A 24,410-nucleotide genomic window follows, 5' to 3' on the forward strand; every position below is an offset into this window, starting at 1 on the left:
TTTTACATTACCAATGTCACAGAATTCCACTCCGACCGAAATTGGAATATGTGTGAATTGTTTGTTTTTTATTTTAATAAATAAAATGTCAAATTATAATCAGATAAACAGAAATATTAAATATTTTTGGGAATTAATAAATCAAACGGAATCTGAAGAAGCAAAAACGAAAACGATAGGAATTATAAATACGGAATTGAAACTATTCCGATTGAATTGTGTTCATGGATCTCAGGCGACGAATAGTGTTGGCATATTTACATGTTCACAACTCGAGCATCAATAAATGCATAACTGAGTCAATAAAAAATTAAGTCAATTGTCACATTATTCCCTCTAAGTAATCTAGGGAGTAGTCACTTTTTTTGTAGTTATCTATTGCAGAGTCAAATGTGTAGTCTAGTTATTTCAACATGTACGTGTGCTAATTGACCTCAAATAGTCAGATAAAAAGACATATCATAGACAGTCCAATAAACTTTCCTTCGACAACTCTCCAATAGATTGATTCTGGTGGATAAAATAACTACTTTTTAAAGTGCATTACAACAAAAACGTTTAAAGTGTCTTCAATATAGGTTACTAAGAGACACTAAAGTGACTATTGACTTCACACTATATTACATGGGATATCAGTATACTTAAGCAAAAATAAAAATAAACTGTATGACAATTATATCTAAACAATTTGTGTAAAACCAGTTTGTACGACCCAGCAGTTAAGCAATTAGTCAATGTATCCATTATAGACAGTAATTGTCACTAATGTCCTACCACTTGGCTGTCTCCAATTTATATATTTTGGGAAGTCTATGGGATAAATTGACTACTTGCCTAACTGCTGGGTGTAGCTAGTGTAAATTTTAAGATATCTACCCTTACAACTGCAGGGGAAATGTATATGTATTTATAATTGCAATTGTAATTGTATTTGTGTATGCGTTTGATTACAAGTGTTTGTGTTTTTGTTTTCCTTGACCCGGAAAATGTTATTTTATATTTTGTGGTATAATATTTTTTTTTTGTTTTTTTCATTCTTAATATGTGTTGTTTTTGTTGTGGAAGTGACAACCATTAAGAAAAATAATAACAACAACGACTAGAAGAAAACTACATAGTGCATAGTTAGAAAACAAGCATTTTACAAATTTGCCTCTTATATTTGTTTTACATTTTGCAAATGCATATTTATTTTTTGTTTATTCAAACAATATGAAAAAAGTAAAACCACAATAACAATGTATATAATACTATTTATAAAGTCTAAAAATGACTTTTTGAATACCTTTGCATACACATTGTTTGTTTTTGTCTTGTAATTTTAATTAACCCATAAATTATACAGACACTCCACATTTATGGTGCAATGACTTTGCATGAAAACATTATGATGTTTTGTTGCACAAATTTAAAATGTAAATTGTATTAGATTTTATGCGTTTAGGTTGGTCAGCAGACCATTGACTCAGAAGTCCTTAATACAGGCGCGAATCCAGGGGGGTGAAATTGGAATCCTCCCCCAAAACCGAAAAGTTTTCCTATAAAAAAGGGGGAAAAAGCAAAATGAAAAACAAATTTTGTTAACTCCCCCAAATGGTTGACCTGGATCCGCGCCTGTCTTAATAAGAGATTTTCTTTAATTGTTCCTAATTTACCTAGTTTTATAGTGAACATGACAATCTAAAGTTTGTCGTCAACATTTTCAAAGTGTGTACTTTAGAACACCTATTAAAAGCGTATACATTTTATAACAAACAAAAACATATAAAATTATAAGTTATAAACTGAGCTGTTAGAGATCCAAAATGTATATTTATTGTATCTGAAAACAGTTAGAGACAATTGCAATCAAACACTTGCTTTAGTAATAATAATAATAACTTAAAACAAATTCAATACATACATTTTTAATCTAATATTGATACTGTATTTGTATGGATATGCAAAACGGGACTGGAATTTTCTACTCCGTGTCCTTTCGGTCGATGTACATTTCTTTGTGCATCATTACCAAACAAATTGATTTCAGTTTCGTAATTCCAAAAGATATTTCCAACTTTTTTTTACTTTCTGTTCCTCACCATGCTTTACGAGCAAAGGCAAAAATTGTTTCTCTTCTTAAAATTTGCTTGTCGAGAAAAAGAACTTTTCGACTTATTGTAACCGGTAGTTTAATATGTAACAATCTTTGTCGTACCATTCGGTATGATACAGCATTCTAATTTCACTAAGAAGACTTGAAAAGCTCTCGTTTAGCTAAAGTTTATACACAAGGTGTATCCTTGCTCCAGAATCCGATGAACTTTCTTCTTCACTGCAGTGATGTCCATGACCCATCTTAAATTGTTTTTAATAAATTTTTGAATTAGGTTTCTCCCAATTAATATTTTTTCACTTAATATTTTACTTTGGTCACAATAAACTAGAATTTTCGCAACATTATTCATGAAAAAAATGTGAAATGTTCCTTATGACAATATTCTTAAAAATGCTATTACTTTAAAAAAAAATGTAATGTACACATCTATTTTTCTATGCAGTTGTGTAGCTACATAGATCGACTTACAATTTTATAATGATCCAGAATGTATATACATACTTTTGTAGGCCTACGACCAATATTTTGATTTGTTTATATAAAAAAAAATTACCGAAACTCAAAATAAATCACCAAAATTATTGTTTCTTTTTAAATTTTTGCATTTTTAACAGTTTTCCGATTTGTGACATAAAATTTGGGAATATTTATTTGTACACTAATACCCCGGCTTGTGTCGGTTTCGAAGTTGCGTCTTTTGAAATTTCTGTGATTTCGAAGTTGCGTCGATTTTGTTCCAGTTTGCGTTGCATGGCTTCGAAGTTGCGTCGTTAGTGCTTCGATTTCCATCGTTTTTGTTTCAGTTTGCGTTGCATGGCTTCGAAGTTGCGTCGATAATATGAACATTAGAGTGTCCCTTAGAATTAAATTTTTTGAAATGTTGAGACGGTACCCACTGAAAACTTTCGTAATGACCTAAAATACCACCAAAACAATTTTTAGCGTGTTCTAAGAAGGGCAACCCGTGCCGACTTAGCGGTTTAGTTTTGAGGTGCATTTACAAGGGGACAAATGCTTTTTTTCAGTTTTTGTAAAAATTTTTCCATTAAATAATTACTTTTGCAATTTAATTTAAAAGAATCGAAATGTGTACGTAATTGTCGTTCTAATAAGATAAAAAGATAAAAATTGGTTAAAAAATGTTAAAGTTATTAAAAAATCGCCAGGCCATTAATGTGTCTCAGGCCACTAGAACATGAAATGTTGGAACAAAATTACATATTTTGAGAAATATTAAAATAAAAGCTTATTTTTACTTAGAATATATTCATATTTACTTGTATATGAGTTTTTGTCTTCGTAGGATACCGTTAACCTATTCGCAGGTATAACCAAAAAAATTTAATTTTTTTAACGGCAGTTTCAAAACAACAATTTCAAATTTTTAAAAATTTTGTTAAACAAATTTCATAATTTTTTGATCATCAAATTGGGATTTATTGAGAACATAATAGGGAATAAAAATATGAAAAAAGTATGACAATACCTCTTATAGTACGTACCAGCGATTTAAATTTTGAGATTTTCGGAAAAAACTAATATTTTGGCCATACTTTGGCGAATGAGCCGAATTTTCTTACTCTTATGTATTTTAAGTAAAAGCTATTCAGAATATTATAGCCCAGGTAATTTTAAATATAGTCTGAAAGTTTTCCTAAAATCGGAAAACGTTAACCGCCAGGTGCCCGTGTGCCAATTTCATGCACAGTTGTTATTAGTCGATAGTTTCATTCTCGGGAAAGTTAGTAAATAAATTCATCAGCCGTTATTATTTGTAATTATTGTAATACTTGATCGATTTTATCGGAAAAGCTTTTAACTCAGTAGTTTAGGTAATTTCTGAAACGGACAAGTAGTTTAAGATACAAATATTTATTACGTGCCCCCAATTATCTATTATGTATTATTCAGGTGGAATTTATGCAATAAATGAAACTATAGCAATTATTGCGACAATGTCCATACACCAAAGTGATAGCTCCTTCTTTATAGCATGTCGGACGGGTATTTTGTGATTGATATATGGATCAGAAAGCTCTCTTGGGTTGCTGATGCATCACATGCATTAAAAATATACAATTTAATATTATATAAAATTCAATTTCACTAAACAATTTAAAACTTTAATCTGTCCTGTTTATCTACAATTGCAGCTTAAAAAGGAAGATAAAAACATTTGCATAATTTATTATGACATGTTGGATGTTGGTTATTTTTAAATTTTCATTGTCCATTAGATAGTTTTTTTCTTTTTATTTTTAAACGTAAAACCAAATCACTTTCAATAAATGTTACTTTGTAAACAATTTGTGTGTTATTTTTGGTTACACCCAAATCATGTCATTTGTTTAACTTTGATACGAGTAGTAGTAGTAATGAAAGCAAAAGCACAAAAACTAACAACAGACCAAATAAAATCTACCTTTGAGATTTATACATCCTTGTGTTGTTGTTGTAAATTTTATAAATTTCGTTCCTATCAAAATCAAACATGACGTAATGAGAATAACGAAAGCTACGTAGTTAGTATACGTATGAGTGAGTGTTAGCTGTGATTGTGTGCAATTTTGTCAATAATGTAAAAAAGAACTATGACGTTTACATAAAAACTTATATAGAGATTAGCCCTCAAAGAAAAAATATGCCATGGGAAAAAATAGTTGTAGTATTCAATGATAAATCTGTAGTATTTGGAAATAAATGAAGGAAAAGAAGAAAGAAAACCTCAAGTTTCTAGTCGGTTTTTTTGAGTTTCCTCTTTTTTTTTTGAAATGACTGTCTGGTGACCTCATTGGTTTGACTGCTATTACATACATATTTTTGCTACACAACTCTCAAATTTTTTTTTTTTGGCATAATGCACAAAAGGACAAATAAATAAATACTCGTACTGTTAAGGATTTGTCATGTTTATAAAACGTGGACAAATTCTTAAGTGCTAAATGTGTGACTTTAAAATTTAAATTTCTTTAGAATAAAGTTGACAAAATTTAAGAAAATAAAGATTTAATTTGTTTTCATATTCCTTGTAAGCGAATTATTTCTGATAATATGACTCGGCTTGAAAGACCCATACAGTTTAGTATTTCTTTACTAAATTTGTTATGGGCAAACAACAATTTTTATATTTAGTTTCAGACTCAAAAATCCATGATTTCGTTTCCTGACCTCTGTTCGAATTTTTCTTAGGACCAATAGACCCAAATGCTCGTTCGAATGTTACCAACATTTGACAATGAGCCCTTATTGATCGATTCTCAATCGATTAGAAATTAAAATAAAAAATAAAAAAAACATTCATGCCCATTAACGTAATTCACGAAACCCGTGTAAGAGCGAACAAAGGAACCCATGAATGTAGTTGGAAAACATTTATTTCACAGAAATTTTCATGATTTCATGTCAATTAAGAACTGTAAATCTAACTCAAATATACACATCTGCTCAAAATAATAGATACACCAAAATTTATTTTTTAAAAACGAAAAAAAATAATGGTATATTGTAAAATTATAAAAAAAATTCAGTCGATTTTTATTTATAGTTAAAAGGAGAGTAAAAAACAAAAACAAAATATTTCATAATTAATAATAAAGTAAATTAAATTTCTTAAATTTCGAAAAATTTGGTGCTCATAATAATAGATACATTTTTAAAAATTCTTATTAAACAAAAGCTAATAAATTTTATCTTAAAAAAATTAGTTTATTATTAAAGTAAAGCTAGTATCCAGTATATCCACCTTTGTTTTGTAAAACTTTCTCCACTCTTCTGGGCATACTGGATATCAAGTTCTGACACTTCTCCAATGGAATCTCGTACCATATTTTTTGCGTTTTCTCCCATAAATCGTCTTTATTTTTGAAAACTTCCTTCGAAAGCCTTATCTTTAATTCACTCCACAAGTTTTCTATTGGGTTTAAATCAGGGGATTGGCTGGGCCAGCTTAAAACAGGTACGTTATTCTCCAAGAACCAGTTTTTAACTAATCTTGAACTATGTTTTGGGTCGTTGTCCTGCTGGAATGTCCATATTAATGGCATATTTTCCGATGCATATGGAAGCATTACGTTTTCCAATATGTCTCTATACCCACTAGCATTCATGGTATCTTCTATTCGGAATATCGGACCAACACCATTCCATGAAAAGCAACCCCAAACCATTATGTTTCCCCGGCATGTTTTACCGTCTTTTTTGTAAATTTAACGTGGAATTCTTTTCCTTTTGGTCGGCGTACATTTCTTTGGCAGTCGTTTCCAAACAAATTTATTTTTGTTTCGTCGCTCCATAAAATATTTCTCCATTTTTTTTCGCCTTCACACCGGACCATTGTAAGTGCTCTTTAGCAAATTCTAATCTTGTCTTGATATTTTTTTGGCGCATTAGTGGCACTTTTCTGGCAATTCTTCCCGGCAATTTAGCTTGTAAAAGACGACGACGAACTGTTTGTGGACTGATTTCGTTACATAGCTCCGCAGAAATAGCTTTCGATGATATGAAAGGGTCTTTTTTAACCATAAGGACGATCCGCCTATCTGTTTCTGGACTGGTTTTCTTTGGTCTACCGCGAGTTTCTCTTTTTTGTTTTTTAGATAAAGCATTTTGGACAAAATGTAAAGATCTTCCTATGCTCTTTGCTATTTCCCGTAATGATTTTCCTTGATTTCTCATCGTTTGAACAATTTTTTTCTCATCTTCGGTACAATGATGATTTCGTCCCATTTTCTTCAAAAGAGTCCTATTTTTTATAAAATTGTTGCTAAAATTTAAATTATACTTACTGTTTCACGTAAATAGGAACAAAAAATTGCACAAAAAAAAAATTGTATATAAACAAATTACAAATTACTGATGTGTATCTATTTTTATGAGCAAATAATTTTTTGTAATTCAAATAAATTCGTTTTTAAAAATCAACATGAAAGCAAATAGTTGCCAGATTTTTGACTGACATGACATTGCCAGATAGAAATTTTAATAATATGATGTATTCTTAACGCTTGCGAGGAAATTTTCAATGTTACCGCCATTTAAATTTTTTCCAATTAGGTGTATCTATTATTTTGAGCAGATGTGTACGTATCTCTCATGAAGGTTCTAAACAGAGTAGCGAGAATGAATTTAACTATAAAGAATGCTAAATTTATTCGTTTACGAATTAAATTAAAACGAACTAAAGTATTTAACATTGCAGTTTAGATAATGTAAAGTAACTTTTACATTTGGGAATATATGTAGCTAATAATAAAGACGGTATCGAATTATATTCTAAGAAGTTTGCTATTGACAACAATAGGTCTGTTCATTTACTTTCCCAGTAAATACTTGCAACGAGAGAATAAAATCAAAATTTACAAAATTACTCTCTTAAATTCTCAAAAATAGTAAAAAGTAAATGAACGCTTTTCCAGTAACAATAGTTTTTTAACAATTGTTACTAACTAGTAACAACTTTTAGTTTGTTATCAAACTAAATTATTTCGATCTAAACTGTGGGCTATTTTGTGGTTAGGAAGTAAATGCTGTTATCATTTGACATTTATTTAGTTCCAACTTGGGAAATTTCAATCATGGAATGCTTTGGAAGCATGTGAATTCGCTTTTAGAAAAACGGATCGGAAACAAAGCATTTTTCAATAAAATCATCTATAGTGATAAGGCCTATTTTCAATTATGCCTTTTTGTTAGAAACTAATGGTGACATTAGTGATCTTTAGTTTTAGCAAGATGGCGCCACGAAGCACACAGACGCACAGTGGAAAATTTGGTTATTTTCGGATCAAAAATCTGTAACATTTGAATGGATGAGGATTTTTGTAAGATTTTTTGTTGTTTTATGGTTAATTTCAATCATTTGCAAAAATCAATTATGAGATGCATACACACTGTTGCCAGATAATTTTGGTATAAAATCGTAAAATTGGACTAAAAAATCGGCAAAATATTTTTGAAATCGTCAAAAAATCGGAAAACATTAAAAGACGTACTTTTTTCTTGCGAAATTTTAGAAAAAACTAACAATCCAATAAAGAATTCACATATTAAAAGAATTAATGTTATAAAATAGATGTTATATAATAAAAATTATTTAAAAAATTATACAAAAATTAAAAACTTTCACACTCTTCACAATGAGTGGTAAGGGTATATACAAGTTATCATTTTCAACATTTTTCATTTACGATCCTTATAAATAAAGTAGTCGATATTTCGATGTTCGTCTGTCTGCTGAAATAAACTTTCCGAAGGCTCTCAATAACTTACAAACATGAATGGTACAACAGGTATGGTTCTGGTTCGGTTGCCAATTAAAATCTGGAGGATCGGCTTACAAAAGGCTGAAAGATTTGCAAAAAGCTACGACTTACATATATCGCGAATACTAAGTCATGTACAAAAACAATTTAGAAACGTTTAGGACGTATACGAAATTCGGACCAACAATTTTTCAATTTCGGGAAAATCAAGTATCAGACTTAATTAACTTTAATAATTCTTTAGTATAGGTTTATAGAAATCTTTCAAGTAGCTGTTATACACATTGGCGGACTACTAAAATTAAAAATTTCACAAAATTTTTCAAAAATTTTAACAAACATTGTACATTTTGTTTCATTAAATTATTACTATCAGCTAATTTAAGCTCATTAAATTTGGATTCTGTTTTTATATATAATCTTCATTCTTACAAAAACAATTACGGTTCAACTTGTATTCATTATGTTTGTTAATTAAAATATTTGGGGTATTCACACGATAAATCAGACAATGTTATTTCCTATAAATTAGTTGTGTTTTGTTCAATTTATGTTATCATCCTTAAAAATGACATCCCTTTGCGTCCTTGTAAAATACCGTAATTTCTAAAATATAAATATTTGGTACAATAATACAATAATTTTCAATGGATCTCCGTAAACGTCAACGTCATAATGGTTCACATCATAGCAACAACAAAACAACAGTAAAAACAAAAAAAATAGAAACATATCAAAAAGAAACCAAACAATACATTCGTATTGTTCTCGTATAAAATCCATTAAGGTTTTTGTTGTTTTGTTCTTCGGCTTCGTCATACTTTAAGTGGCAACAAATATCCTTAGACGAATTTAATACGACTGTCAGTGAGTGTTTGTATTTTTAGTCTGTCTGTGCGTAAGTGTGAGTTGCAAGAAGGAATCATTTCTTTATTGACAGAAATTATAAAATACTTATTATTTTATTTATGTTGTTGTTTTTTTTTTGTTGTTGTTGCAGTGTTGTGCATTTTCTTTATTCAATAATGCAATAATAAGTAAATGTTTCATGCTCATAGTATCCTTACCAAGTGTGTTTGTTAGTATGTTGTAGCACACATGTACTTGCTAGTTACGACTATCTTGTTGTTATGCATTTATTATTAGGTAGGTGTGTTTGTGCTTCATTTAAATGAATGTGTGCCAATTTACTTGGTTTAACTTTTTAAGCTAGTTTCATACAATCTTCTTAAAGAATTGAATCATTTAGTGTAAGTTTTTGAAACAAAATATTTAAAATAATAAAACAAATTGAAAACGTTTTACTTTTCATGAAATGTCTCTATATTCCGAAAATGGACAAAAAACAAAGTACCCCAGACTCTTAGTTCTAGATTAATACAGATTCTCGCGGTAAATGCAAATACATAAATGTGTTTAGAAAAATATTGCTCATACCACATGTATGTTCATTTGATCGTTCGATTAATCGAATAATTTCTTACGAATAATTATTCGAACAATTTAAAAATGGCCATTTTCGAATAACGAATAATTCGAACAATTTTATGTAGAATAATCGAATAAAACGAATAAATGTTCTTATTAAATTGCTTAAAATTGTTCATAATTTCAAATTTAAATAAGTAATAATGACTCACAAAATTTGTATTGTTTCTGAAATTCGACAAATAACTAAAGACAAAGGGACTTACGATCACTGTAGATGAGTATTAAAATTTTTTGAAATTATCAGAACTATTTATTAAATCAATATAAATAAATTATTTAAAATGATATTTTTTCTACAAATCAAATTTAGAAGAAAGTAGGTTTATGTATAAATTATAAACAAATTTAGATCAGTAGTGTAGATGTAGTGCACAATTCGTTTTGAAGCACTAGTTCGGAAACATCGATTTCATCGCATAATTTTCTAAATATAACTTTTCATAATATTTACTTCGAAATCATGTTTTTTCATTCAAACCATCTGGTCACGAATAAGGATTTACAACATTTTAAAATCGGTAAAATTACTGTCGCATAATTTACATAATTATATTTACAGACAGCACTTAAAATGAATTTGCAAATGGTTGGGATAAAAAAGTACTACGGTGCCAGACAATCACTCAAATTTTCTATCAAGTCGGGAACTTATAATTCCGCTAAGTTAATTCAAATTTAACTAGGAACACAAATTTATTCTGAGAATATTAGGAGACAATGGGTGATAAAATAAAGTCTTTGGGTGGACGCATTGATTATTTTATATGTAAGTAGAGTTTGTATGCTTAATTATTTCGCTCTGAATTGTTCCATTTTGTTTTTCGTACAATAATTAGTTCTTTTTTAACTACTTTTTTTTATTTTGAATGCTTAGGTTTTTTCGGGCAATATATAACCTATTGAAATTCTATAAATTATTCATTCAAAATTCTGCATACTTTGCTTTTTTTATAAAATACATATTTATAAGCATACTAGATTTGTTTGAATGTATGTAGAATATTTTCAGATGTTTGAACATAGTATGTATGTATATCTATCTGTAATTGTTTACGGGTGGTTCGCAATAATAAAAAATAGTTTTTTTTTTAATTTTTCTTCATTTCGTCGTTCGTTATGCTATTTTTAGACTGCCGTACTATTGTGTACGAAATGAAAATGAAAAAAACCCAAGTTGTGTGTCAACAGTCAATAGCAGTAGTAGTAGCAGCAGTTGTAGTTCGAGTAGTAAAATGTAAAAACCTCTATATATATTTAGTCGTACATATATATTTTCGTATGGATACAGATACATGTCAAAGGTAGCTGAACTTTTTAGTGCATATTGAAAAAATTGACTACCACAAAATAAAAAATAACAGGAAATTGTAAATGATAGTCAACTAGAGAAAAATATATGTATAAATGTATTTTGAAAAGAACAATCGATTACACTTTTATTGAGAAAAAAAAATGGTTTAAAAATAGATTTGTTATTTGTCCTTGCGGTGAAACTTTGTGTTGTGAAGCATTAAAAATTTAAATTTTTAATAAAGAATACTTGAGACTTTTAAAAAGTTTAAGGAATTTAAAAATATTTTAAGTTAATTTTTAAAGAATTACATTGTTTGGCTCAATTGAGTTCCAGAATTCTACGAAATATTTGGTTTCGGTTTCGGATTATTTCAAAAATCGGGTTTCGGCCATGTAGCTAAGAAAATTAGTTTCCCTCTCATCTTGAAGCATCCCGGTTTCGGTCGAACGCTGCAAAATTCGATTTTAACTCAAGATTGATAAGGTATAATTGCACAATTTTTGTGTTATATCAAGTCCCTAAAATATTCTGAATCCCATAATGTTAATGGAAATTTTTTTCATACGTCAAACCAAATAATATATAAAACCTTTATAGTTCTTTGTTTTAATTTAAGGTTAGCAGTTTTGAAGGATTTTAACAAAAGGTGTTAAAAATAGCTATGTTCACCCTTTGTTGAGGTTTTATTTGGGTTTGAGTCCAAATTAACAGTTTACAGCAGATTGATTAAGGGCACTGCTATACGTTCAATATAAATTGACCTCGATCTCCAGTATCGCGTTATTTATTGAACGTATAGCAAGCAGTATTTATGTAATTTTGTTATGCTCCAGGGCAAAATACTTATATGGCGATCCTGCATGTAATTTTAGAAGCTAGTTCACAAGACTGCCAGTTATTAAAGCAATTTACTGAGCAATGGTGCTATTCGAAATTTGAGTTTTTTGAATTATGACGTAGTTGCAGATACATATTTGGGGTATTCACACGGTCTACTATTTGGTCATATTGTCTTAATGTGATATATTAATAATAATTTTATTTCCTTCCAAAAATCCACTTCTCATGAGGTAAAATATATTAGTTGTTCCCGATGCATAATTATCGAAAAAAAATACAAATATGTATTTCTTTTTTTGTGAACATTTTGAAATATCTAAAGGTCAGATTTTTTAATTATTTTTTACATTTTAATTTAAAATGAACCCTAAAAATCTACATATATGCATATCAAGTATTTTTTCATTAGCATTAATGTTTAGTAATTTACTTTTTCTTAAATTTGTATTTCATTTGTGTGCATTTCTTCCATCTATTTTTAGGTAATGGAGAAGCTAGTTGGTGCTTCTCACAAATAAAAGGAGCCTTAGATGATGATGTCACCGATGCAGATATTATATCCTGCGTTGAATTCAATCACGATGGCGAGTTGCTGGCAACTGGTGATAAAGGTGGACGTGTCGTTATTTTTCAGGTAAATGATAAGAATTTTGTTATTCAAGTTCAATTGCTTAAACAAATAAATAAATTTTTCTCACATACAAAATCAGCGTGACCCTGTTTCGAAAACGGCAAATCCACGACGTGGTGAATACAATGTCTATTCGACATTCCAATCGCATGAACCCGAATTCGATTATCTCAAATCGTTGGAGATCGAAGAGAAAATCAATAAAATTCGATGGTTAAGAAGAAAAAATCCTGCACACTTCCTGCTCTCGACCAATGACAAAACGGTGAAATTGTGGAAAGTCAGCGAGCGCGACAAATCCTTTGAAGGCTACAATACCAAAGAGGAGAATGGCCTAACAAGGGATCCACAAAACGTGACCGCCTTACGAGTTCCTTCTGTTAAACAAATCCCTCTGATGGTCGAAGCATCACCCAGACGCATTTTCGCCAATGCCCATACCTATCACATCAATTCGATTAGTGTTAATTCAGATCAAGAGACTTATCTATCGGCAGATGATTTACGAATCAATCTATGGCATTTGGAAGTAACCGATCAAAGTTTCAATATTGTCGACATCAAGCCGACCAATATGGAAGAGTTGACCGAAGTGATAACAGCTGCTGAATTCCATCCAACCGAGTGCAATGTGTTCGTGTACTCAAGTTCAAAGGGCACAATACGTTTGTGTGATATGCGCTCGTCGGCACTGTGCGACCGGCACAGTAAACAATTCGAGGAGCCAGAAAATCCAACAAATCGTAGTTTCTTTAGCGAGATCATTAGTTCAATAAGTGATGTGAAATTAAGCAATTCAGGTCGCTACATGATCTCTCGAGATTATTTGAGTATTAAAGTATGGGATTTGCACATGGAAACAAAGCCCATTGAAACGTATCCGGTAAGTTAATTAATATAAATGTATGTGTCACTAAATATCAAGGTTGGCTACCGATTCAAAAGGTTAAAATGTAACGATAACGCTATTTAGAATTATTTCGGTAACAACCTTGCAAACATTAACTAAACTAAAATTTTAACTAAATCATTTTCACAAGAAATTATTCATTAAAACATTTTCACTAGAAATTTCACTCGATATTTTTACCAAACATTTTGGGATGAAAATGTTTCATTATAAAATGAGTGTTAAACAAAATAGAGCGTAATTCAGTAAAATCTTAATTCGGAACGACAGTAATTACACTGTCCAACAAATTGAGACTTTTTGATTGGAACAGAATAGTGAACCTATAATTCTGAAAGAGCATGTTGATTAGATAATTTTTGTAGAATAAACTTATAGAATATTTGAATCTTTAAATGTCCTTTTTGAAAGGACTTTTTTTGGTTTGCTCAAAAAAAGGGTCAAATTGGCCCCTAAAGAGAGGAGCTAGAGGGTTAAGATCTTCCACAAAAATGATCCCCATAAAATTCCATAATATAACTCTGACCATAAGAATTCTCTCAGATATTAACTTACAACATTTTTTTGAGTTAGTATAATGCTCCCTTTGATCAAAAAATTAAAACTTTGACCCACCGTTAAAATAAATTCAGACCAGCTGGACTATAAGTTTATTCTACAAAAATGATCTACTCAACATGCTCTTTCAGAATTATAGGGTAGCTATTCTGTTCCAAAAATGCTGTTGGACAGTGTTATTAGCTTCCTTCAAATGCTTTTATTTAAATGGAATTTATTCTTCGTATAATTAATTCATAACAGAATTAATTCTGCCTTTGAATGATTCAATTATTGTTAATTCAAATCTAATGGCGTTTTCTTTTCTGACACAAAATGTTGCCAACATACTTTGTACCATTTATTAAGGATTACCCATACCCTCATCATGTTTTACATTTTTAACAATCACAATAGAATAAAAACAATTACCATTTATGCATTTTCTTTTATTTACCTTCAAAATGTTGTAAAACTATACATTTTGCTGTTTAAAAAGTGCTGCATTTCTAACCCTTTGATAAAATTGAGGGTGAAACGTGTAGCATATCTTCGGGGTTTTAGGGCAACATTATTTCAAAAGAACACGTTATACCTTTACCAAACTACATTTTTTTTAGAAAAGAACACAGACAACGGTAAAAGTCAGAATAAAGGCATCATTTATGCCAGAAAAGAAAACGCCATAATACAAATTGAACTAGAATATTTTTTCTTCAATCAGTTTTTGTTGTGTTAATCATTTACAAAATGAATTGAACAACATTATTAAGCCTTTTTATAATTTGGTCTGTTGAATAAAAAAAATATTACGAATTATCACAACTTGTTTTTTTATATTAGAATTGAAGAAAAATTTCATCATTCAATTGTTATACCTATTTTGTAATGGATTTGAATTCTTGAAAATGTGAATAATTCAATAAGGAACACTATACAACAAACTCAATTTTTTCCAAAATTACAAGGTCCGACCAATAAATTTTGATAGAGGAGACAAAAAAAAGACACGTGTATCGGCGTTTTGAAAGTTTATATCTGAATTTCATTTGAGGGCGGGTTAAAGTTTCCCAACTCTGGCACATTCTTATTGTTAATCTTCATAAGAAACCATGTGATCCTTACATTTTAGGTATAAAATGTGTTCAGCAAAGTTATGTAAAATGTTACGGAGAATATTTTTGTAGAATATGTTAACCCTCTAAATCCTCAAGACATGGGTCTTTTTTGCCCTTCTTTTAAAAATGAGCAAAAAACACCATTACAATAGGGATTTAAGGGGTTAAAATGTTCCGCAAAAATATTATCCGTAAAATTTTACTATAAGTCCCTAAATACACCAATACGGAAAATGCAACCAGAAAGTCAGAAATAAGAAATAACAAAAGAGAGCCGAGGGTTAATTTCGCATTTATTAAGAATTTTATTTTAAAGAACATTTTAGGTATAAAATGTATTCAGCTAATTTATGCAAAATGTCACGGAGAACATTTTTGTAGAATATGTTAACCCTCTAACTCCTCAAGGCATGGGTCTTTTTTGTCCTTCTTTTAAAAAAGAGCAACAAACTCCATTAAAACAGGGATTTAAGGGGTTAAAATGTTCCGCAAAAATATTGTCCGGGAAATTTTATACCTAAAATGTAAGGATCACATGGTTTCTTATGACGATATACAATAAGAATGTGCCAGATTAGGGAAACATTAACCCCCCCTCAAATGAAATTCAGATGTAAACTTTCAAAACGCCGATACACGTGTCTTTTTTGTCTCCTCTATAAAAATTTATTGGTCGGACCTCGTAATTTTTTTTGGTGTTGTATAGTGTAATCAATTTCCAAAGAATGATTTCAACAGATTTGAAGTATAAAGAAATTAAGCCCAAGAATTAATTCATAATGAATTCAGTAACGGACTGGTTAAGAGATAACATTTATTTTGATTTCGAAAATTGAATTAATAATTAATGCTTTCAACCCATTGCTTTCACCGTGAGTGGCAACAAGGGTGGTATATATAAGTTTGTCATTCCCTTTGTAATTTCCACATTTTTCATTTGCGACCCCATAAAGTATATATATATTCTGAATCATTATAGATAGTGCAGTCGATAAAATTTTCACAAAATTTTTTTTTTGGTAAAAAACTTTCAGCAACAATTTTTTCCCCACCAAATTGTTTTTTAAACCAATTTTGTTTTTCACCAACATTTTTTTAACTATATTATTTTTTCATCAAAAATTGTTTTATATATTTTTCTTAAAGTATATTTTGGTGAAATGTATATAAAAATTTGGCTGAGCCGAATTTTATATGTCTATTACTTGTTTTTGATAAAAAATGTTTCACCAAAAATATTTCAAAATAAAAAATGTATTTAGAATTTTTGCATTAATTCTGTTTTGAATTTTTTAAGTTTTACTTAATTCTTTTTTATATTTCTTTCAGGTCCACGAATATCTAAGGGCCAAATTATGTTCTCTCTATGAGAATGATTGCATTTTCGATAAATTCGAATGCTGTTGGAACGGCAAAGATACCTCAATAATGACCGGCAGTTATAATAACTTTTTCCGTGTTTTCGATCGCAATGCAAAAAAAGATGTCACCTTAGAGGCCTCCAGAGACATTATAAAACCGAAAACGGTGCTAAAACCACGTAAAGTTTGCACTGGTGGCAAACGAAAAAAAGATGAAATCAGTGTTGATTGTTTAGATTTCAATAAGAAAATATTACATACCGCTTGGCATCCGCAAGAGAATATAATAGCTGTTGCAGCCACCAATAATCTGTTCATATTTCAGGATAAATTCTAGCCTACATTCATCTTTTATAATATTGTTATTATGTACTCTATATACACTATAACTTTCCTCTAAACAAACAAACAAAAAAGTAAACAAACATAAAAACAAACAAAAAAAAACAGAAAACAAGCCTTTCAACTTTAGATTTCTCAAAGAAATACAAAAAAAAAACATTTAAACAAAACAAAAATCCAACAACAAAAACAAGTATCGTTTATTTTTTTTATTGCATCAAATTATTATTTCTAAAAGTCTTAAGTTTCTTCACCCACAACACTATCTAACCGTCACTTTTTAATTTTTATTTAATTTAAGCGAGAGGATTTTTATTCAAACAAATTCAAGAAAAGGGTCTAGGTAAATAGTTTTAGTGTGAATATTTTGAAAATTGTGTTTGGTTTTAAATAGTAATAACTGTAATTTGGAATATTTCCAAATAAAGTTGTACGTATACATATGTATTATTAAAACAAGTCTAAAAATCGTCTAATAGTGTTTAGTTCAAATTTTTGAAAATTTTGAAAACATTTTAAGATATTTTCTACTTTTTGTTATTAAATCTACTTGTAATTATTTCTCTAGACCCTTATTAGTACAATTTGTTGAATACAAATCTTCAGTAAATCTAAAACTTTTTGTAATTTTCTTTTTTTTAAGTTGATTTTCCTTAATTTTTTTCCGAATCCTTAATCTTAAAGCTTTATTGTATTCTATTCTTCTTTTTTTATATCTCATTGTCTTTACTATAATTATTATTAAAAAATATCATATGCCATAGTGTCAAAACATAAAAATGCCTTTTTTTAACACGTACTCTTTAACTTTTTTTTGTTTTTTTTTTATAGAAAATATTTTATTTTATATAAAACTCAAGAAGAAATTTAAAATTTAAGTAATCTGGCGTTTTATTTTTTAGTTAAGCGCTATTTTTTGTAATGTTATGAAAAGAATATGAGTAAAAATACTAAATTTAAATAAAATAAAATAAAAAACAAAACAAATTATTATAAATAAATAAATAAAAACAAACTCCTTCTCCTCAATCCGCTTAATACCCCTGTTCTATCCATTCATCAAAAAAAAAAAAAAAACAAAAGGAAAAATATAAAGAAATAAGAGAAATAAACTTTAATAAAAAAACAAAATTCGTAAAAATCTTAAAAAAAAACTTATTTTTCATTTCCATATTATTTTTGTAAGTTTAAATTACATTATATGTATTAACTTTATTGTAATTGTTAAAAATTGCTGAAAAGTGTTTTTTAAAAACAAATGAAATGAAAAGAAAAATAAAAATCTTTGCAAGTAAAGCAAAAATTAAATTATCCCTTTGATGTTTGTTGCTTAAAGTAATAAAAAGAAAATTTCGTAAGAAAAAAATCAACAATAAAATTAATTTTTAAACTGATTTAAAACAACGGTTTGACTGTTAAGCTTTACTATATAAGTCATTAATTAGTTTTTTTTATTAACAAAATCATTCTATTTTATTTTACTTTAAACATAATTATGGATTATTATTTCATAAATCCGTAAAAAAAATATTTTCAAATTAGTGGGCATAAATCTTTTAAATCAAATAATAAAAAAAACTAAAAACAAAAATTTATTATAAAACGAAGTAATAATTTGAAACAAAAAATAAATACATACATACAAGCATATTTAAAAGCTCAACTCATTTAATATTAAAATAAAAAATAAATTAGCTACATATGTGAACTAATGTGCAGTTTACTGATATCAAACGGAAAAATCGTCTAGAAAAGTTGTATGTAACTTACATACAAATATATAAAAACTGGGAGTTTTTCATATTAAATTTTTTTGAGAAGGTTTTTTCATTTAAAATCCTTAAACTGGCCCTAAATTCATAACAATATCAACTCGATTATTTTGTATACAGTTTAGTACTCCATGAAATTCACAGCTGTAATTTATAGTTATCAAAAGTGTCATGGATTTGCAAAATGAAACCCTAAAAATAGTTTATGTTTTAAAAACTAAATGGATTTGCAATAGAGAACCTCATTATGAAGTTACTTAGAGTTTGAAAATTAGAGGGTAACAACAAATTTCTGTATCTTCTAAACCGCTAACAAAATGTATAACATATTCAAATATAAGTATGTATGTATTGATATTTTTTAATTTCTAAATAGCTAGGGGGACAAAATGCAACCATTACAAATTCAAAATATGATTCAACCTTTTAAATCCTTATACAATATGTGTGTATGCTAATGTTTACTTCTAGAACATTACAATAGTTATTTTGCAAATTGATTAACAATGGGTTTTATAATCAAATTTTATTTGGAAAAACAATAAAAATACTGAATGAGCATCTGTGGATTAATAAACATTCCCATCATTTGTAGCTAAATATTGATGAGTAATGATTTCGGTTTTAAACGAATTCACATATTTTGGTTTTTTATAAATCGAATCCGCATGATTTAATCGTTTTAATTTCCTGTTTCAATGTAAAACTTGTGAGATTTGCAGAACATACATTTTTCAACAATTCGATTTACAAAACAGATGGGTATTCATAAACAGGGAAACCGGAAATATGCTCTAAAGAAAGCGTTTTAAGCGCTTTAAATATGCAGTAAAAACTTTAAAATATGCTCTTAAAATTTAAAAAAATATGCTCTTAAAAAAATAAACTTTTACATAATTTTTAATTAAAAAATATATTTTTATTTAAAAAATTCAATACAATTCATTTTTAAAAAGGTAAAGTAACATAAAATAAACAAAAATAACATGAACTAAAACAAGTATAACAAAAAATAAATACAAAATAAAAACAATAAGCTATGAAAAGGCCTCGAGAGGTATATTTGATGATATTTTATATAAATACTAGCTGTCCCGGCAAACGTTGTTCTGCCATAGCACACACAAAGTTTGATGACTCCCACTATAATTGTACTCCACATGTGCAATAATAAATTTTTACTTTGTATGGGAGGTGCCATGCCCATTGTTCCTATATAGGTCAATTGTGAAACTAAACCATCTAGGGACCCACTCAAACACACACAACAACTTTCATCGAAATCGGCCCAGCCGTTAAGGAGGAGTTTAGTTACTAACACACGTACAGAAGAATCATATATATAAAGATAAAGTCACTTCTTCAATTAAGGTTATTATTGCAATATATTACAAAATATTGACTTAAATTTTCAAATAAAAATCGTTGTCTATTGGATCTGAAAACATTTTTATACATAGAAAATGTTCTTTCGACATCAACTGATGTTATAGGAGCAAATTTAAAAGACAATATGTATTTCTTTAACACTTAGAACGGTTAAGTTTGAATTAGAACTAAAATTTGATATTTAGATGGCGCTATTATTAAAATAGTGCTTATTTTATATTGAAAAAAAGCCATCCATTTTTCAATTTGAATTTTAAACAATGGAAGTAAAAACCTGTAACACAACAGCGAAAAATAAGTAAGACAAAATTAGTTTTTAATAAAATCAAAATATGCTATTAAACAGTAAAATATGCTCTCAAAACGCAAAAATATGACATAAATATGCTGTTAAAACAAATATATGCAAAAATATGCATTTAAGGGTAAAATATGCACTAACAAATCGATGCCAAAATTCTTAAATAGTTCTGAAACGTGTAAATATCTTATCCATGTGCTCATTAGACTCACCAGAAAAAACATGCATTTGCATATTTTGGTTTCCCTGTTCATAAACAAGGCAACCAAAAATATTCAATATCATATTTTTAGTTGTGCGCCGTATAAACATATGAGTTAGTTGTTTATCCGTTTCAGACAATTTTAAGAATTTTGTCATCTATTTGTTAGTGCATGTATTAGGTTTTACACCATATTTTAGCATACTTTACACATAACTGCATATTTTCTTTTTTTTTCATTATTTTGTTTTCTTAATGTAATTTTATTGTTTGCATTGTAATTTTTTATCAATAGTTTACTATTTTGTTAAGGTATAATGTTATTTAATGAAAAAATGAGAAAAATGACTCACCTTCATTGAATTTTCGTTGACGTAAGAGATCTTAGTTTCCATATACATATACAGTGAATGTCACTTAAAATCGTACACCATAGTAGTCAAATTGTATTCATTAGTTTTAGAAAGTTGATGTTTTGGAAATATTTTAAAATGTTATTTTTATATTGTGTGTGCTATTACCTATCAGAAAATTGGGTATAATTTTAATTGCCCTTATCCACAAATAAAAAAATTGGTTAAGACTGTCAGTGCCCAGAATATCAACGCTGCATTTAAAATCGTAAAGGCACTAAAAAATAACAAATGATACCCTACAAAGTACTAGGATTATTTAATATTAACATTTTTTTTTAATTTTTAACGTTTTAATTATAATTTAATATAATTGTACGAATTTAAGTGAAAATGAATTTTGTGATGTTCTTTAATTTTCATCAATATTTTTTTAACGTATTGAGGTTTTGTTAACTTTTTTGTTGAAATACATATTTTTTGTTCCAATTAATAAAATGACTTTTAATTTTTTATATAATCACAAATTATTGCCTGTATAATTTCATAATATTTAAAAAAAAAATATGTTGTACGATTTTGAGTGACACTCACTGTATGTACATATATATTTGTATTATATTAAAAATATAAATACACAAATATCAAAATTTAACAAATAGTAAAAATTGCGTAAAAAATTATTAAATTATGGGAAACTTATTAAGGTTGCTTGAGACAGTTATGGTTTACTACTAATATGTAAACAACTATTCAACAAATGTTCAGATTATTAAGATCCATCGAAAACCTCGCGTTTAAAGCGTAGATAGATTTTCTCATAATTTAACGAAGATGTTAATAAATCATTAAAAAACAATATAAATACATCTATAAACGAAACAATGGATGAGAAAGTAAGAAAGAAATTTTGAGTTCCCAATTATAAAACTACAACAAAAAGTTTTTTTTATTGCCGCAGTCTTATAATGTTTAAAAAACTCTGTGAACAGCGTGTGTAACTTTTTGGTAAAAAACTGCAATTGATTTTGTAGCATTCATCATGTATCTAAATAAATTCGCCTTCTAAAATTTAAATGAAATTATCAAAATACCTTGCAAAAGTGGAATGATTTGCTTGTTCTAAATCATTCCACTTTTGCAAGGTATTTTGATAATTTCATTTAAATTTTAATTTATTAGCTCAATATTTTATTTACTTCTTATATATTTTTTAATGAAACTTTGAGATCAAACAATAACCAACTATTTTTAAGAGCATATTTTTCGTTTTTAAGTGCATTTTTATGCGCAAAAACAGTTTTTATAGAGCATATTTTTGGTTGCCCTGTTCATAAAGTTCTATAATATATCGCTTTCGATTTGAAAACGACAAACAGGTGTTCTGACAAACGAAAACGCTAGAAAGTTGGCGTTTTCAAACCGCTAGTGTATACTGAAACCAATAGCAAATCGCGTGGTTTTCACAACATGCTGAAATGCGTTTTGCGTTTTTCAAACCGTAATCGATTTGAAAACGCTGTGTTTTCTCGAAAATGGGCGATAGAAAACTGACTAGAATGAAGAGGTAAACGAAATAAATTGGGTGTCAAATAATGAAATGTCATTAATTGAGCTGTCATCCTTTGACATTTATTCAATACTAACTTGGTAAATTTTGTCCATTGAACGCTACCATTGCGTGAATTGGATTTTTGCATAACTGAACGAAAACAAAGCTCATCAGTGATGAGGATCATTTTTAATTATGCGGTTATGTAAACAAACAAATTTTTCGCCAAAGGGACTTACAAAATACACAAACCGATTATATCCAAAAGAAAGTGACAGAGCGGATGTCTGCCAACGTGTTAGAGATGAACATTTGCTGGACACCAATTTGCTATATATTATTTAACATTTTTCCATTCTTGTTATGTTATTGCGAAAATAAACAAAAACACATAAATTAACCCGAATTTCGCAAAAAGTTAGAACCTTGAAATACCATACAGTTGGCTATACAAAGTATTAAAGCCTTCAAAAAATGTTCAAGTTGATACGCCGACATGTTGATACTGTCGCGACAGTTATGACAATGAGATTTTCATTGAAAAAAGTTCTCAGCAGCTATAGCTTCGTACTTTTAATTTGACACTTTGATTTGACTAGATTAAGTTTCCTCATGAATAGGATGGTTTATTTGGTCGAATAAATTCATAACGCCATCACCAATTTCGGCTTACGCCTAAAAAGAGTATCGTCCAGGAACAGCCAATCGACCTATCAACTCCAGGGGACAAATTCTCGCACTCGTAATCGAAATAAAAACTCCTTAGTTTTTATTATAATTTTCTATACATTTTATTTGATATCGCACGTTCGGATAAGTATTCGATCTTGTGAGTTTTATGGTCTGCACCAAAATATAACTTGAGTTTTGTTTGGATCAAATATAATTTTTAGGTTATAAATTCAACGATTGCATGTGGCCAATCCAAACATCGAGAAACCGTACAGTTAGACGACGCCAAACATTTACCATTGCGAGAGTGAAACGCAAAATTCTTGAAGACAGCGAAAAAATATCGGCTTGGCCTGATTACTTTTAAACGATAATGGCGATGACGCGCGAGTTCTTCCACCCAGAGCTGAAGAACAAATGAATTTGACACTTTAGTGAAATTTTTGTATTTTAGTGAAATTTTGATATTCTAAATTTTCATTGCTGACAAAGGCTATAGATAACAAAATAAAAATTTATAAATAACACAGAATAAATATGTACATAAAACGGAAGCAGAGAGAAATGTCAATGAAAAAAATTCAACAAAATAACTCTCTTTTCACTCATATAGTATTGCTCTCGCAATATAGGATCCGAACATCTGGAATGTATTATTTTTAAAGGCATGGCAGTGGAATTATAACTAAATCGAATAAAAAACGTTTATTCTATTGTCCATCAATAGCAAAAAAAAAAGAATATTTTTCTAAAAAAATGCTAAAATAAATAATAAATATGTACATATAAATTTTGAAGTAAAATATAACAAAATATGCATTGTAAATAAAATATGAAACAATATGCGCTATTTCAAAATTAGTTTCCATTTTAAAGACAAAAAACAAACAAAACTACGGGACGAAATTGAACAAATGTTCTAATTAAACCGAACCTACAAAATCATTATTTTTGCCTAATCCGAAACAAACCGAAACTTTTAATTATTCCATTAATATTTTTTAGAGAGAACAGGGGGGTTATTATGTAATTCGATTCGAAACGAAACACTTTCGAAATTCAATGTATAAAGCATACAAATTCGAACGAATTTCTTTTCGAAAGGAGTTACATAATAATCCCCCAGTTTTTACACGATTCTTAGACATTTTACAACAAAAATAAGTTTTTGTGTTATTTCTAGTTTAATCCTAGAAAGATAATCTTATTCATGCGTTTTGGAAAGCGAAATTTTGGAATTTTGTTGATTAATTTAAAATAAACTAATGTTGATTACTTTTTTCAATA

The 24,410-nt window shown here is 28.6% G+C and overlaps 1 protein-coding gene across 4 annotated transcripts in view; it reads left to right on the top strand.

Annotated features, from left to right (window-relative positions):
- The window catches only part of tws (protein phosphatase 2 regulatory subunit tws), a 68,865-nt gene extending 50,672 nt beyond the window's left edge, over nt 1-18,193 (top strand). For all 4 annotated transcript variants that reach the window (XM_065515576.1, XM_065515578.1, XM_065515579.1 and 1 more), the window contains exons 3-5: nt 12,466-12,617; nt 12,694-13,497; nt 16,509-18,193. In XM_065515576.1, the coding sequence (XP_065371648.1) occupies nt 12,466-12,617; nt 12,694-13,497; nt 16,509-16,877 (1,325 nt within the window). In that variant the 3' untranslated portion in view covers nt 16,878-18,193. The remainder of the gene's footprint in view (nt 1-12,465; nt 12,618-12,693; nt 13,498-16,508) is intronic.
- Nucleotides 18,194-24,410: the final 6,217 nt, after the last annotated feature.

This window comes from Calliphora vicina, chromosome 1 (genome assembly GCF_958450345.1).
Source record: "Calliphora vicina chromosome 1, idCalVici1.1, whole genome shotgun sequence".
Classification (NCBI taxonomy): Eukaryota; Metazoa; Arthropoda; class Insecta; order Diptera; family Calliphoridae; genus Calliphora; species Calliphora vicina.